This window comes from Triturus cristatus, chromosome 9 (genome assembly GCF_964204655.1).
Source record: "Triturus cristatus chromosome 9, aTriCri1.1, whole genome shotgun sequence".
NCBI classification, from domain to species: domain Eukaryota; kingdom Metazoa; phylum Chordata; class Amphibia; order Caudata; family Salamandridae; genus Triturus; species Triturus cristatus.
Genome location: NC_140592.1, coordinates 651,536,773 through 651,552,056, shown reverse-complemented (window position 1 = coordinate 651,552,056; position 15,284 = coordinate 651,536,773). Strand labels below are relative to the sequence as shown.

The window sequence follows — 15,284 nt, the reverse complement described above, 5'->3', positions numbered from 1 at the left end:
GTTGAAGGTGAATTTTTAAAAGTATATTTTGTTGTACCAAAAATATTGTTAATCATAGGACAGTGGTCAGGGTTGTGCTAAAAGTTTACTTCAAAGGGTGCAATACGTTTTTCTTTTAATAAGACAATGTCTGTTTCAATATTATAAAATGTCAACGTTAACATTAATATTTACTTAATATCAATGACAACATTGTACTACACACACACACACACACACACACACATAGATATATATGTGTATGTGTGTGTATGTAATATGAGAATGCATCCAAGTTGATACTAAAGCAAAATATATAACTCTAGAGTCTCGCATAAACTTTCTTTAAGGAACTTCAATGATGCTTAGTCTTTTCCAGATGTGTGTGATTTTAAACATATAGCATTATTACATAATAAAGACTTAGAGAGATTCATGTGAAAGGGTACGCTTGTGACATGCATCTCTTTCAAATGTTTCGAAAGCACATTTAGATGTTAGCCTATCTGCATCATTAGTGGGTCGAGCTTGTGTTTTAGCTTATTTTTTACGGCCATTGTGCTTTTTTTTCCTTCTGGTACTTATTCTTCCAGAGCAGGGGGCATCTTGCGCTGTGTACCTGGTCTGCTTCAAAGCGGCCCTGGGGCAAGATCTGCGCTCAATGGTCTGGCTAGCAGGTCCCCGTTGCATGGTCTCCTTATAACCTCTGCTGAAAAGTTCCCTGCAACGAGGGAAAGAGGCACCTGGAAGATGTCTGACCAGGTTGGATTTGCCTCGCTTCTGGAATGGATGGGGGAGGGGACGTTGGCTCGTAGTGGGCGTTAATTAACAGAGTAACCGTGCAGGATTTACTACCCTTATTGCCCCTAATGACCTGGTTAAGGACTGCTTCTTTGCAGTACATTTCTGGGAAACGCTGCTTTGTACCACGAGGAGGGGTGTAAAGGGGATTTCTTGTACTGTGCTCTGTTGGAATGATATAGAGCGATACATAGTTGCAGACTTCGCAGGAGTACTGTTATGCGCATGTTATTAATGCGAATAGGCCCACAAACCCAATTTATTCTCCACCTTCTTTTGTGCAGTTGCATTATACTTGCTTACCTGAGTCTTTCCAACTCCTCTTTAAATTATGTTACTGTTCTGACCCCATCACTCCTTACTATTCGTGCCTTTGAAATATCCATTGACTTTTCAGTCTCTGGGAAAGGTGAATATTTGTCATACCCATTGAATTGGCACTGCATGAGATAGATTTTGACTGGTGTGACTTGAATTGTGATTGACTAAGGTATTGTAGTTTCTAATATATTGCTCTCTGAATGCCCAACGTGGAATAAAAGAGATCGAGAAATGTGTGATACCCTTTTACTTGCTCTTTGTAATAGAGTAGGTGTGTGACTTCCAGTGGGAGGTTGTTGTATCTGGCAGGTGAACATTTGTGGCACCTATTGAATTGTTCTGTGGGACAAGTTTCAGTTGCATCCATTGGATTGTTGCCATGGTGATATGATACATAATTCGTCTATTGGATTGCCATACTTAGGGGTGGGTGTACAATTGTGACGGGTCGGTCTTCAATTTTGGGGAAGATATGTGATGTTTGTTTGTTTTTTTAGTTGAGCTTTTGTATAAAGTGAACTCCATCATTGTCGACATCGCAGCTGTTTACTTAATGCATAAAAGAAGCGCCAATGTACACGGGACGACATTTTGATATTTGAACTTTTCGAATATTTAATATTGTCAAGAATACCGCAAGAGTGAGAGTTGTTTCAACTTCGCTTTTTCTGAACTACGGTAATGTTAATTTAAAATACTCTGGAGTAGGGCAATACATTTGAGCTTTATTGAGCTGTCATTTCTGCAATTTATGGGCATGTGTTACCACCACTGCACTGTTCTCTGTGATATATACCTCACAGGTAGGCAAAAATGTGAAATCTATTGACGTTCCCTACTCAACCCTTCTTTGCACTGAGGCTCAAACTGTCCTTGGTCAGCTCTTTACTCACCTGCTCAGATATCCAGCCCTCTTTTATAATTCATTGCGGACCTGCCTAACAAATAAGTGCCGGTGGGCTACATTCAGCACCAATACTTCCTGTGATCAAGTAACATGTCAGTGTGGGTGATTACCTACATTACTCCCATACTGTTTCATCTCTCTCTAAACTACAGAAAGTTTTGCCTTCCTGGAGCATTAGGTGAAAGGGGAAGTGCTACACAAACTCCAGACCATCCAGAACACCGCTGCCAGACTCGTCCTCAGCAGCCCACGGCATGAGCACATCGCCCAACACCTGCGAGACCTCCACTGGCTCCCCGTCAAGAAGAGAGTAACCTTTGAGCTGCTCACCCACGCCTACAAATCCCTCCATAACAGCGGACCCAAATACCTCAACGAAAGAATCTCCTTCCACGCACCCAAAAGGAACATCCCCTCCGCCGACCTCGCTCTGGCAGAAACCTCACGCATCCGCAGAATCAGAGCGGGTGGAAGCGCCTTCCCCTACATCGCAGCCAAAGCCTGGAACGAGCTCCCAGTCAATATCAGATGCAACCCTACTTTGCACACCTTCAGGCAGAGCCTCATGACGTGGTTCTTTGGCTGATCCAGACCTGCCCCCCCACCCCCAGCGCCTTGAGACCCTCGCCGGTGAGTAGCACGCTTTAAACCCCCTGATTGATTAATTGATTGATTGATTGGTTGAAGAGTACCTACCACCACCGTATTGGAATTTGTGTGGCAATTGAACCACATCCACAAAAGCATCTACCTGCCTTCAATGACAAATAGTGGATGCAACTGATTATTTTCTTGTCACTCCACTTACAAATATTCCCTGAAAAAAGGCTAACTAGCCAAATTCCAAAAAGGCAAAAAGAAACTCCAACCTTCATCTTTTTCCACCAATACTCTGTCTTAGATCAAAATCTTTAGCTTGACCTACCTAACCCTGCCTCTCAGGGCAAAGTTACTAAATAGACCTTCCTAACCTTAAACAGCTACAATGTAATTCTATGTGTCATTAGCTCTACGTCCCTCATCCTTGACCCAGTCATAAATGCATGAGGTTGTATAACATCACAGACAGGAAACAAAACAGGAAATGATTGCTAACCCCGGCCACCCTCCTGCTAAGGGCTATAATACATTAGCCATACCTTAGCACGTCCGGTTTTGTTTCCTATCTGAGACGGGACATAGGAATGAAAAAGATGATTTTGGAGACTTTGCCTGCATTGAAGCAGAAAAAGAAGGCTGGTGCTCAGTCAGAAGGTGGGCAGGAACTTCATTCTGACATTTCCAGTTCTGATTCTTCTGATGGGTTCTCATTGGGCACGATGGACCATAAAGGGAAATTTGTCTCTAAGGATATGTTGTCGGACATTCTGTCCCATGTTAGTGGCAACATGGGGTTCCCTGATGACGAAGTCGCCAGCACGTCTAAAGACATAATGTTGCCTGAATTTAGGAAGCAATCTAAAAAAGCACTTCCCATTCATCTGCTAGTAAAGGATGTCATTTAGAATGAGTGGAAGGATCCTGAGCGGATCCTGATGCCTCGCTTCATGTCTAAACTGTATCAGTTGATTGACATGTAGGATAGAAACAGTTCATGTGGACTCTATTGTGGCTAGTCTGGTAGGGCGCCTGTCCATGGCAGAGGATAATGTCCTGAAACAAGGTGCAGATAAGAAAATTGACTCCTCTTTGAAGTAGGTTTGTGCAGGGTCTCATCTTGCCATTCATTGTGGGGTTTATGGAGCATATGTTGCACAGTCATTGTTGTCTGACTTCAAGACTTTTATTGCTACGATTCAGGAGCGTGGGCATTGTCCTGAGTTGTTGGAGTCCATGTAACGTCAGACTGAGTTTCTTTTAGACATTGCTTTTGATTGGGATAAAGCTTCAGCCTTGTCCTGTGGGTTTTCCATTATGGCCAGGTGCAACTTGTCGCTGAAGGGGTGGAACATGGATGCTGCTCAAAGGTTGATGGCTTTGAGGTTGCCTTTTACGGATCTTAGACTTTTTGGGAAGGACCTTGAGGAAAAGTTTTCAAGGAGCGGAAGCATTCCTTATCCTTTAGGAAGCAGCATAAACAGGCCTTCTTTTCTTCAGCAAAATCTATTCGTCAGCCTTCTCGGCGACAGAGGAATACCTTCAGGGGTCAAAAGGGCCCAGGGGAAGGGATTCCAGGGCAAATTTTAGCAGAAATCTCATCCGGATCCTGGGGCTGGTAGTCATCATTCCTGACTATGCTGCCGTCGAGGGACCCACGCTCATGATTGCAGAGGTTGGTGGGAGACTACATAAATTCCTGGTGCCTTGGCTGCTAATGACCTCTGACAAATGGGTTCTGAATATTCTGTAGAGGGGTTACCAGCTCGTGTTCGTGTCCGTCCCCCCTTTCGTCTGGAACTGTACGGACACAGATTCCAAAAAATGCTCTCAGTTGCTGCTCCAGAAAAAGGTGATTGTCCCAGTTCCGAGGTTGAAGAGGGGTCAAGGCACTTATTTGGTAATCTTTCTGGTCCCGAAGATTACAGGGTGTCTGGATAGGGATCAACCTCAAGCCCCTGCACTGGTATGTAAAGAAAATCCCTTTCAAGATGGAGACCCTGTAACAAATTATTCCATTGATTCAGGCAGGCTTTGTGATGACTCCATTGGATCTTCAGGATGCGTATCTTCATGTGCCTATGGGTTTGAGGTTCCAGGGGTATCTGCGGTTCTCTATGCAGGATCATCATTGGCAGTTTTGTGTCCTACCTTTTGCTCAGCTTTCCTCGCCCAGAGTCTTCACCAAAGTAGTAGCTCCCCAGGTCGCTCATGTTCACATTCAGGGGGTGTCACTGTTTTCGTACCTGGAAGACTGGCTGCTTCAGACCCTGTCTGCTCTGGTGATGCAGCAGCATCTGGACTTGATCATGCGTAAACTAGGAAGCCATGGTTTCCTCCTGAATTTTCCAAAAAGCAATCTTCAGCCATTCCCCAGGAGGTCTTTTATAGTGGCGGAGTTCGACTGTTCTGGGCAAGGTGTTTCTGACACACTCCAGAATCCTGCATCTGCAGGCTTTGTTGAGTGCTGTGTTGTCTCAGTTCTCTGCTCCTCCGCTTTATTGGCTAGAGGTACAGGGGCACATGGCAGCCTGTGTTCACGGTACCATTGTCCAGGTTGCACCCTCGACCTTTACTGTGGCACCTTCACCGGTTTGTTAATTTCCCACTTCAGGATTTGTCCTTGGAAATCCCAGTGTCCCCGGATGTTGTGCACAGCCTGCACTGGCGGCTGGACTCCTCAAATCTCTCAATGGAGGCCCTGTCCCTCACGTGGCATCCCTGGTTACTGTATGCCTTCCCTCCCTTTCCTCTGAATCAGGCATTTTTATTGAAAGTTCAGCGAGTGAAGGCACATGTGGTGGTGGTGTTGCTGTACTGGCCCTGGATGTCGTGGTTTCCGCTGTTGTTGTTTGGCTGTGGGTCCACCTTGGATCTTGCCTCGGAGTCTGTCTTCTCTGCGATCTTCCACTTCGTCCCCACTGGTCAATCTCACCTTAGCGGTCTGAGGGTTGAGCGGGGAACACTATGTGGGCAAGGTTTGCTTGACCTCATATTTGTGATGCTGGGTTCCCGTAGGGTGTCTACTCTGTCTTCTTATTCTAGGTATAGGTCTGCTTTCGACATGTGGTGTTCTCCTTAGGATCTGTCTTCTACTTCTTGTTCTATCCCTGCCATTCTTCAGTTCTTTTTGGACGGTGTCAATAAAGGTTTTGCTCTATCTACTTTGAAGGGCCAGTAGGCAGCTATCAGGGCATTCAGAGATCCTGCTTCCTTGTCATCTGCAGGTCCTTAGATTCATTCTAACTTTCATACATTCTCATCAGTTGGTTTTGCCTTCTTTCTGTCCTTCTCCTGAAGGACACTTGTTGCAAACTCTGGACGTTAAACGTGCTTTATCTGTGTATGTGGACAGTTCTGCTGAATTCGTTCTTCTGACAGTCTGTTTGTGACTTTTGGTCTTGCAGGTCAAGGGAAGGCTGCTTCTTGAATGACCCTGGGGTGTTGGATCAAGGGCACCATTACTTTGGTATATCAGGGCTCTGGATTGCTATCTCCTTCCAGTGTCCAGACTCGGTCCACTGGAGGTGTGTTGGCTTTCTGGGTCGCCTTTAATGGTGTGGCTTTGGATGAAATCTATTGTGCTGGGCCTTGGGCTTCTGAGTCTACATTTATCAGACATTGCCACTTGAATTACACTCTGAATGACCATTTGAATTTTGGGAGTGGTGTCTTGGGTGATGTGGAGCCTGCTGCTCCAGTGTAATCTGTTCGGCCATGCCATTAAATTCACAGTGGTGCACATTTGTCCTGTGTGTGTCTATTTTATGTTTCTGTGGTATTCCAAAGGCCTTCACTGTTGGGGGTCTGCTTTGGTATGCCTCATGTGTTTATGACAGGGTCAAGGACGAGGGGTATAGCGGTACTGTCCTGATTACTTACCGGTAACCCTAATTACTCTTGTTCGTACTCGTCCTCGACCAAGCCGTACTTCCCACCCACCCTCCCATTATCAGGCCTTTGTGTGCTTGATATTTCAGGAAGTGCTGAGGTATGGCTAGTGTATTATAAACCCTAGCAGGAGTGTGGGGTTAGCAAGCGTTTCCTGTCTGTGATTGGATTCTTCCTCATGTGTTTATGACTGGGTCGAGGACTAGTAGGACTAAGAGTAATGAGGATTATCAGTAAGTAATGAGGACAACCATGTAATTTTAGTGGGGTTCGCAACCTCAATATCATCATGTCTGCATTGCGTTTGAGAGTGACTCCATTTCTCCATTCATAGAACTGATGTGTAACAAATGTACAGTTAGCCTGGTAAGTTAAACAAGGCATCTCTATGCTCAACATTCAAGCGGTCCTCTCAGCCCAAAGCCCATACTGGTGTTCGCATCCCTCACCATTAGATACATTCCAATCTGCACCAGCTGCTCTCTGGGACCAGTATCTCCCTCTTACAAATGCACTTTCGTCTTTCATTTAGAGGCACTTGAATATATGGTCTGTAGACCAATTTAACACCAACTCTCAGGCAGGCATTGACGACTTGGACTTTCCTTGGGCTTCCTTAACCTTCCAGTGTGACAAATCAACTTGAGTGACAACAATTTAGGCATGATATTTTCATCAATCCCAAAACCTAATATTTGAATGTACCGGCTTCCCTTCTTGGCAAACCATCTCTGGGTTACCTTCTTCAATGAAGAACATTCAACATTAATCCTAAATGGTCTTGCTCAATAATTCAAAGATATTGGTCCAGGATAGCTGGGATCTTGACTGAGATATTGCAAATTCCAACCACGCTGTACCCAAATGTAGTCTTTATGGGACTTGCAAAAGAAGAGGGATGTAAAAGATTTCCTAAATACTAGTTACAGAAGGATTTCTACTTGCAAAACATGACATAGCCAAATAATGGGTATCCGAAATGGTCCTACTTGTTAAAATGGCTTAATGGAATGGATGGGTGTGCTGTAATTGAAAAGGCGATCTACTTGGCACAAGCTTGTCCACGCAAACACCTGAAAACCTGTGGTCCTTGGATAACACTTTGATTGGAGTGTATAAATAAAACGGACATTACTGAAGAACCAGTGGAAACATTAATGCAAAACATGCTTAAGCAACTTATCAAAGGTGCAATAATTTACTGCCCTCCTCCCATCTGTGCTGCTGAAAGAGAAAAACGACAAATATTTTGTAGTTCTATATGACGCTTTAATAGCATTCCAGTGTAATGTGTGTGCCTCTAAAAGTTCAAGCTTAGGCAACCTGATAAACAACAAAAAAATCACAGCTGCGTGGAGAGCAAACACTTCTTTTGTGAATCACACAACTTCTCCCCAATCAAAACATGTACTCCTGACTCCCAACATGTGTGTGGAGACAAAGCCCCTGTCCTAGTGATGCTTACATAATTTTCTGGCCATAGTTATGCTGTGCTGTGAAGTCAGACCATAAGCACAGATCCCTCCAAATATTCTTCATCAAGGCACATCTGCAGTGCACAAGCTATCAACATTGACGTCAAAGCATAGTTCCACTCCTCACATTTGCATTGTCAAAGCGTTGATATCCATAGGTGAAGTCACCAAGAAACTTGCCACCATAATCCCAATCGTCGAATGCAAGCAATCAGTTACATAATTTTGTCTAAGTATAGACTGATGTCAGTTCTTGGCTGTGCAAAGACTTAGGAAATGGTACGCTGCTCAAACGCAGGGCCACCTGGAGATCAGTGACCTATTGATTTAATATTGGCTCTGCTTCTGTCTATGCAGTGGTACAAAAATCACAATACTGACTATCTCAGAAGTCCTATTTACTGTCGACAACAAAGACACACAGTCGCCCCTTTCTTCTGCTAAAACATACAATTCACTCCTTGTGGTGGTATCCTGCCTGGCTTGCTCTAATAGCATTTACAAAGACACATGTCTAGGTTCAAATAATCCAGAGGCATAGTGCATGATTCTTATTCAGGATAAGAGTAAATGACCACTTTACAAGTTGTCTCATGACACTTGGTCTTGATGAAAGAAACGTAACGTTAACCATTGTATGTCAGGGTTACTATCTATCAAGGTCAATTAATCTATTGTCCAGATTCATATCAAGCTCTCAAATCTTTTCAAGTACATGAATCCACCATTTGGAATGCCATTCCTAAACCTTTCAAACATGAAAAGGAGTTTCTATACATTTTGAGAGGCTTGCAGATGCAAGACTTCCACTGAGCATACGACTTAGACATATCCAGCTTAACTCAGAGGACCCACAATTATGCCATGTAACACACACTGAATCCACTAATGCCTGTTATCCATTAGCTGGTCAGACACCTATGACTTGCCCTCTCTCCAAGTTCACTACCAAGAAAGTGACTTAGTTCTATTGGGTCATATGCTCAAGAATTTAAGGCTTTTTCATACAGCTTCCCTCTTCGAGGAGCTATCCATTTGCAGTGTCTTGGAATTAGCTCTCTAAATCGGACAGTGACCTGTTCGGACCTTTTACTTGCTTAAAGATTTTTTTGTTCAGGGGTATGGACTATTATTCAGGCTTTTCTGTTATGTATTGGAATCTGCAAGTATGTTCAACTAGAAAAGGAAAATCTTTCCCAGACATTCTTTGATTTTAAAGTGTCCTTTCAGAGGGTATGGCCTGGAGATTTGTTATGGTGAATGACTAATTGGAGGTTCCCTAGGACTGCCAACTTGCTTAACCAACCTGACCACTCATGATACTTCTGGTGATCACTGGACAGGGTGATGAGGTTCCTAAAGTAATAGTGTCTCTGCTGATGGTAATTTGGGGCTGATGAAGCTGTGCTGGCTGTTTGAAGGACAAAGCTTAGAGCCCCCTTCCCTACATTTGACAACATAGGTGGCTTTTAGGATAATGTGGGTGATGCCTTTCTCTGCATCTGCTGACTGGGCTAGAGTCTACAACCTCTGAAAGATGCTCTATAAAGTGCAGCGGTACTAAGGAGGAGGTGGGTCATGCAATGGTTCCTCTCCTTTGCAGTGTTCAAGGTCTCTTGCTGTGTCCCCTGTGCTTCAAGTTAAAATCTACATGGCACCGGCGTATGGTGATTTAGTGAAGAGTCACAGTGTGGTGATGAGATCACAATGGTGGGCTTTAGAATGGTAATCTGAATGCACCCTCCACCCTGGAAGTAATGAGGTACTACTTATTAATGCCTCTCTCTTTACTCGGAGCTTGGCTGTTGGGTACAGCAGCTGTGGGTGAGGAGGCACTATGATGTAGACTGAGGCCCCACCCTAGTTTGGTAATGCATTGTCTGAAACTGGAACATTTCAGGATTTGGAAGTCATAGTAAGGAGATGGAGATGAGAGGTGGATTTGGCAGGGAAATCAGACGCCACGAAGAGACATGGAAGATCTCAATTGGTTTGCTTGAAGCTCAGATGCAAGAGAGTTCAAGATATTGAATGTGGGGAAACTGGTGGAAAACTGTGCGGCGTACAGTACAACTATGATTATGACACTTCCTTAAGATACTCTGATTAGACCGTATTTGTAAGTGGCAAAAGACAATCAACAGTTTAAGAGAACGGTTGAACCACTGTGTTGAGAAGGTTGCGAAACAGAGATAAAAATCATTTTTGCCGTCATTGGGCTTGGAGCAGACTTCTCCAAGGTGGGTTGGAGTTTTACGAGGTTGACTCAATGGGTAGATTTTGCTGGGCAGGTTATAGTTGAAATGCATCAATGTCTGTTAAAATCAGTCATTCCTTTTTGCTTCTTCTTTATTGCAGGCATTGACTTTTCTTGGGTTGAGAAACAAGAGAGGGCTCTGTCAATCTAAACTGTCCCGACCTCCCACATGTTTCAATCTCTCACAATCAGGATTGATAAAAGGGTTCTGGAGAAATTGCAGAAAGACTAGTTAAGGTTTGTGTGACATGGGAAGGCATCAAGGTCCCTATTGGATGCTATGAAGATCAAAGAAGCAATGGACTCACAAAGAGCAGCCTGGAGTGGGAATGGTTCCATGGGATATTCTTTGGTTACCAAGAAGTGACAAGGCTACTGATTGCTACTGTAATTAGAATCCAAGGGTAATGCTGGGAAGTGTAGGATATGGTTGTAACAGAGAAATATCTCACAATCTCGTGTCCCCCTTTTCCTGGTTCCTCACAAGCCCCAGTTTGGCCAGCAAGTGGCAGCCAAATGCTAAGTTGAGAGCGTTACACTATAGAGTTGTCAATTACATTTTTGTGACGTCTTCTGAGGAGTGTAAGTAGGTGTTTTTTTTAGGAGAAAGCTGTGGTTTTCACTACCACTAACTTAAAAGTGTATGCATTTGCTTGCTTACAATGATGAGTTTAGGGAATTGCCACCGTTCAAGATGTATGAGATAGAGCTTAAAAGTATACAAAGATTTGTAATTCTAGAGCGTAAATGGAAATGCATTCAGAGCTAGGAGGAAACTCTGGGTAGAGAGATTCCGTTTCTGTGTCTGGGTTGATGTTGGGGGGGAATAGAATTGCCAGACGTTCGATATACGGAGAAAGCCTTTCGGGCCAAGACCAGATGATGTCTAACACCAGATAGACTTAAGATAAGATAGGCTTAAACTAGAGATTGCTGCAGCATGCACTATAGGTAGGTGGGCAGTGCAATACAGGTTTCATGGCAGTGGTCCAAACTGTGTATTTTCAGAAAGGTGCACATGGCAGCTATACAAAAGATAAGGCGGTACCATGGTCAAGATGACGCTGACCATGCTCGTTTGAGGTCTACATCTCACAATAGAGCAGATGGAAGGCCTGGTTAAAACTGAAGTACCAGTTGCTTCTGTCAGCTAAGTTCATTAGTCCAGCAAATGGGGGGGGGGGGGGGGGTGGCACAGGAGAGCGTGGCTGCAAGATGGCTGCATTCTAGTAAGGTGCTGGCTGGGCTATGAATATGAAATTTATCAATAGAAGGAACTGCAACCAGCCTTTAAAATGCCTATCTAAGCACAATAGTGCATGTGGGGGGAACTGAATAAACTACTCGTATTGGAATTTTGGATAATTGTGGTATCCTTCACCCCGGGCCTTCCGCTGGTACCGTTGTTAAATGGCTGTGCCAAGAAGTTTGCGCTCGCGGCCCTCAGACTCTATGGAAGTGGTGAATGATTAGCCAAGGACGTGGCTGCCAGACAGCATCTTAAACTCCACAAGGGAGCAGTTCATGGCAAACCTCTGATAAGATGTCAGCCACCGGTGGAGGAGATGTGTGAGCCGCACACAGATGGACTGGGCCCCTGGGTAGGGAGTGGCCTGAGGTGGGGCAGGCTCCAGCGGTGATGCTTGAATCGTGCCTTCTGCTTCTGTTTGAGGCCCTACCAGTGCCTGCCATCTGGCGGAGCTAAAAGTCCAACAACTGGGCAGTCAGGTGAGGAGGACAAGGGCAATAGTTGAGGAGAGGCCCGACTGCACCATATCCGATACCAGATACCGGATGAGGAAAAGAAAGAACCCTGCCTATGCACAGGTGGTGGCAAAAGCTTCACACAGCAACACTAATAAAGTACATGAAAAAGAGCTGAGGTGCGAGACGCAAAAATAATGAGTCTATGTCCATAAATATCTAAACCCCATCAATCTCAAAACAGCACCATGACTGCTACAGAACACACTCCCATCAGTAAAGCTCCAAGACCGATTCTCTGGATTCTAATGCAATAGATGTCAATAGATGGGAAAGGAAACATTAAAAAACAACACAAACAGCATGAAACAGTATTAACCTCTTCAGTGCCCTGCCCTTTCCACGCACTGTGCCGGGCGTTTCATTAGCGGGCGGGGTTCATGACGAGATAGTCTCGTCATGGGCACAGCGCAACCGCGCTCCATGACGAGACTATATCGTCATGGGCACTGAAGGGGTTAACTAGAGTTTAAACTGGTATGCCGCTGCAACATTTTAAACAGTTATGAGAGACAAGGGAACCCGAAGGTAATACACTAGGGACCTTGGGCGTTAACTTATTACAAAAAACAGTGGACCCTAGTAGTTCGGGGATTAAGATAAGGATAGACACAAACTAAATAGTAGTTATGTCCTTTGTCCAGCTGGACAAGAATTTATTTGGCGATGCACAAAATCAGAAAGTAATGTCAAGGGGGCACAGCCCGTGACCTACAGTGAACAAGACAAAACAACAATTATAGGCAACAGCAAGCAAATCGGTCTGTATACTACTAATCAGTGAACAGACTTGATTATAATTTGAGTGACCATTGTACATAGCATTCACAAGCATATTCAGTACATATGATCCTATTGTGTCGACGACGTTTCGATGCCGAAAAACAAAATAAATGGCATCATCTTCAGGACTATCCTTATCTTAATCCCCCAACTACTAGGGTCCGCAACATTTTAAACAGCATGTATCACCACCTGCGCACCAAAGCATGTGGAAATTGGCCTGTGCTGATCGGTTAATCAGCTTGTTGTCCCCTGTAACTGCAGAGGAGAATCCAAGGGTGTGATGGGATTGTCTGACAGCCACAGCACTTAGTTAACAGCACTGTGCTCAATCCCAGTATGCTAACTAAACCCCAGCATTGAACTGGCGAGCACAGACAACCGCTGTGAACTGACAATGCTTGATATAGAGAACAGATCCCACAAAGTAGATCAAACTCCACTTTCCAGGCACAATAGACAAAGCAGATGGAAAACAAGCGAAGCTCCACTTCGAAAATGCGACGCATGGCAACTGATAACCCACAGGAAGAGACAATTGAAATCTCAGTAGAACAATCACACAAGGCGACAGACAAAGACTCTTGTCTTTTGGCTGTTATTTTTAGAAATGAAACATAATGTAGAAAAGATAGATTCAAAGATGGACAGGGTTGCAGATCAGCTGGACCGCATTAAAGACCATGTTGACATGCTTGGAGACGGCATTGGGCAGGTGGAGCAGCTCACATCTGATGACCAAAACCTGACCAAAGAGCACTGAGAGAAAATTACCCCAGATGGCAAAAGTACTTGAAGTTATAAAAACTAAAAATGAAGATCTAACAGACTGTTCCAGGCGTAACAACTTGCAAATGCTTAGCACCGCAGAAACATCAAACATGGGACCTATGGAGAAATACCTTGAGATGCTCCTTATAAACTGGGCAGCGTTTGATCAATTTAGTCCTCTTTTCTCAGTGAAGTGAGCTCACAGACCACTGGGACTGGGATCACTTCCAGTGACACTAATCCACCCAGTGATCACACAATTCTTTAACTTCAAGGATCGTGACACTGTGCTCTAGCTAGCTCGAGATCAACAAGACTTGCAATATGATATGAATCACATTTCTGTATATCCTGACTTTACAATAGCAGTACAAAGTGCAAGGAGGGAATACCTTAGAGTAAAGTGCAAATGGCCGAAATACCAATGTTTGAGCTAAATGCTGGGAATCTCATGGGGGGTTCTAGGGAACTGGTTCTCGAATAAGGGAGATATAACAGAGAAAGTGGTTCTTAGATATGAATTTATTACATTCCTTTAAAGAAACAGTCAAAAGTAAGTCCTCCAGTCTCTTCCTGTCACAGGACCGACGTGGTGGGGGTGCTCTCCTTGGACCGCAGTGCCTCGGAAAACCAAAAACACAGAAGCCGGGGAACCAGAGTCAGTGGCCTATTTTCAGCTGTACAGTAACAGAAAGGAAGGGTAGTGTTGGAGGTATCTTCACCTTACGTAAAGACCGTCTCGTACCTGTGAGAGCCAAGCTCCTCCTGGAAAGTGGCTGGCTTCCGCGTAGGTTCTTTGTGGGCTCCTCTCTCCTTCTCCTAACACCCCAGGATCTACAGACCTCTGTTTGGGAGTCGGGTCTGGTTTTCTGGTACGGAAGACCATTCGGCCGCAGGTTTTTCTCGTGGTCTGGACGGTAGTTTCTCTCCGTATGGTGTCCTTGGGTCGGCGAAAGGTTCGACTTCTTCTCTCGCTCCCTTGGACACACCTCGCTTGTTGCATATCCAGGTTTTGATGGCATCGTCAGCTGATATGCCGGGTTCGCTGATTGGAGGTCCCAGATGACGTACTCTATGGAGGACAAGCTGAGTTCCTGGAACACTACCTCCTTAAAGGGTCCGTGGCTGTTCTCGGTGATCGTGGAGAAAGCCGTGTGTGAATGAAATGGCTGCAACAAAAGAGGGGAGAGCATTAGGAGGTAAGAGGTCATCATCCGGGTCATTAGGGTTAATATTCAGAGAGAATCTCTCCACTCCGTGACAGGGGTAATAGGGCTTTATTCGTACCTCTGGGATGTTTGGGAGGCTATAGTGGGAGGGGGTGGTGCGAGAATAGTTCGCAAGATATATATATATATTGACATTCTATACTTGAAGCGCCTTGAGGCTACTCACGCACTTCAACACTGATCTGAACAAATGACACGTGATACAAATCGACCGCATGTATACTCCTTTCAGACAAGAAGATACTCAGTTGCCATCATGGTTCTTCAGCCTAAACTTATGTATTGGAACGTCTGTGACTTTATTGTGTCCCGCAAGCTGATACAATAGCTAGAGTAATTTCAAGTACACAAAATTTACATAGGCCTACTACACCAAACACGTTTAACATGCTCTACTGAGGCAAGACTGAGCTAAATGTAACTTAGCTAAATACACGGCATCCAACTCCTCTGGCACAGCTATACTGGTCAACCAATCAATCCATATTTGTAAAGTGCAGTTCTGTCGC

The 15,284-nt window shown here is 44.5% G+C and overlaps 1 protein-coding gene across 1 annotated transcript in view; it reads left to right on the top strand.

Annotated features, from left to right (window-relative positions):
- Nucleotides 1-576: 576 nt before the first annotated feature.
- LOC146798443 (uncharacterized) overlaps nucleotides 577-15,284 on the top strand; it is a 150,670-nt gene continuing 135,962 nt past the window's right edge. The window contains exon 1 of the mRNA XM_085625712.1: nucleotides 577-741. Coding sequence (XP_085481838.1) covers nucleotides 730-741 — 12 coding nt within the window. The 5' untranslated portion in view covers nucleotides 577-729. The remainder of the gene's footprint in view (nucleotides 742-15,284) is intronic.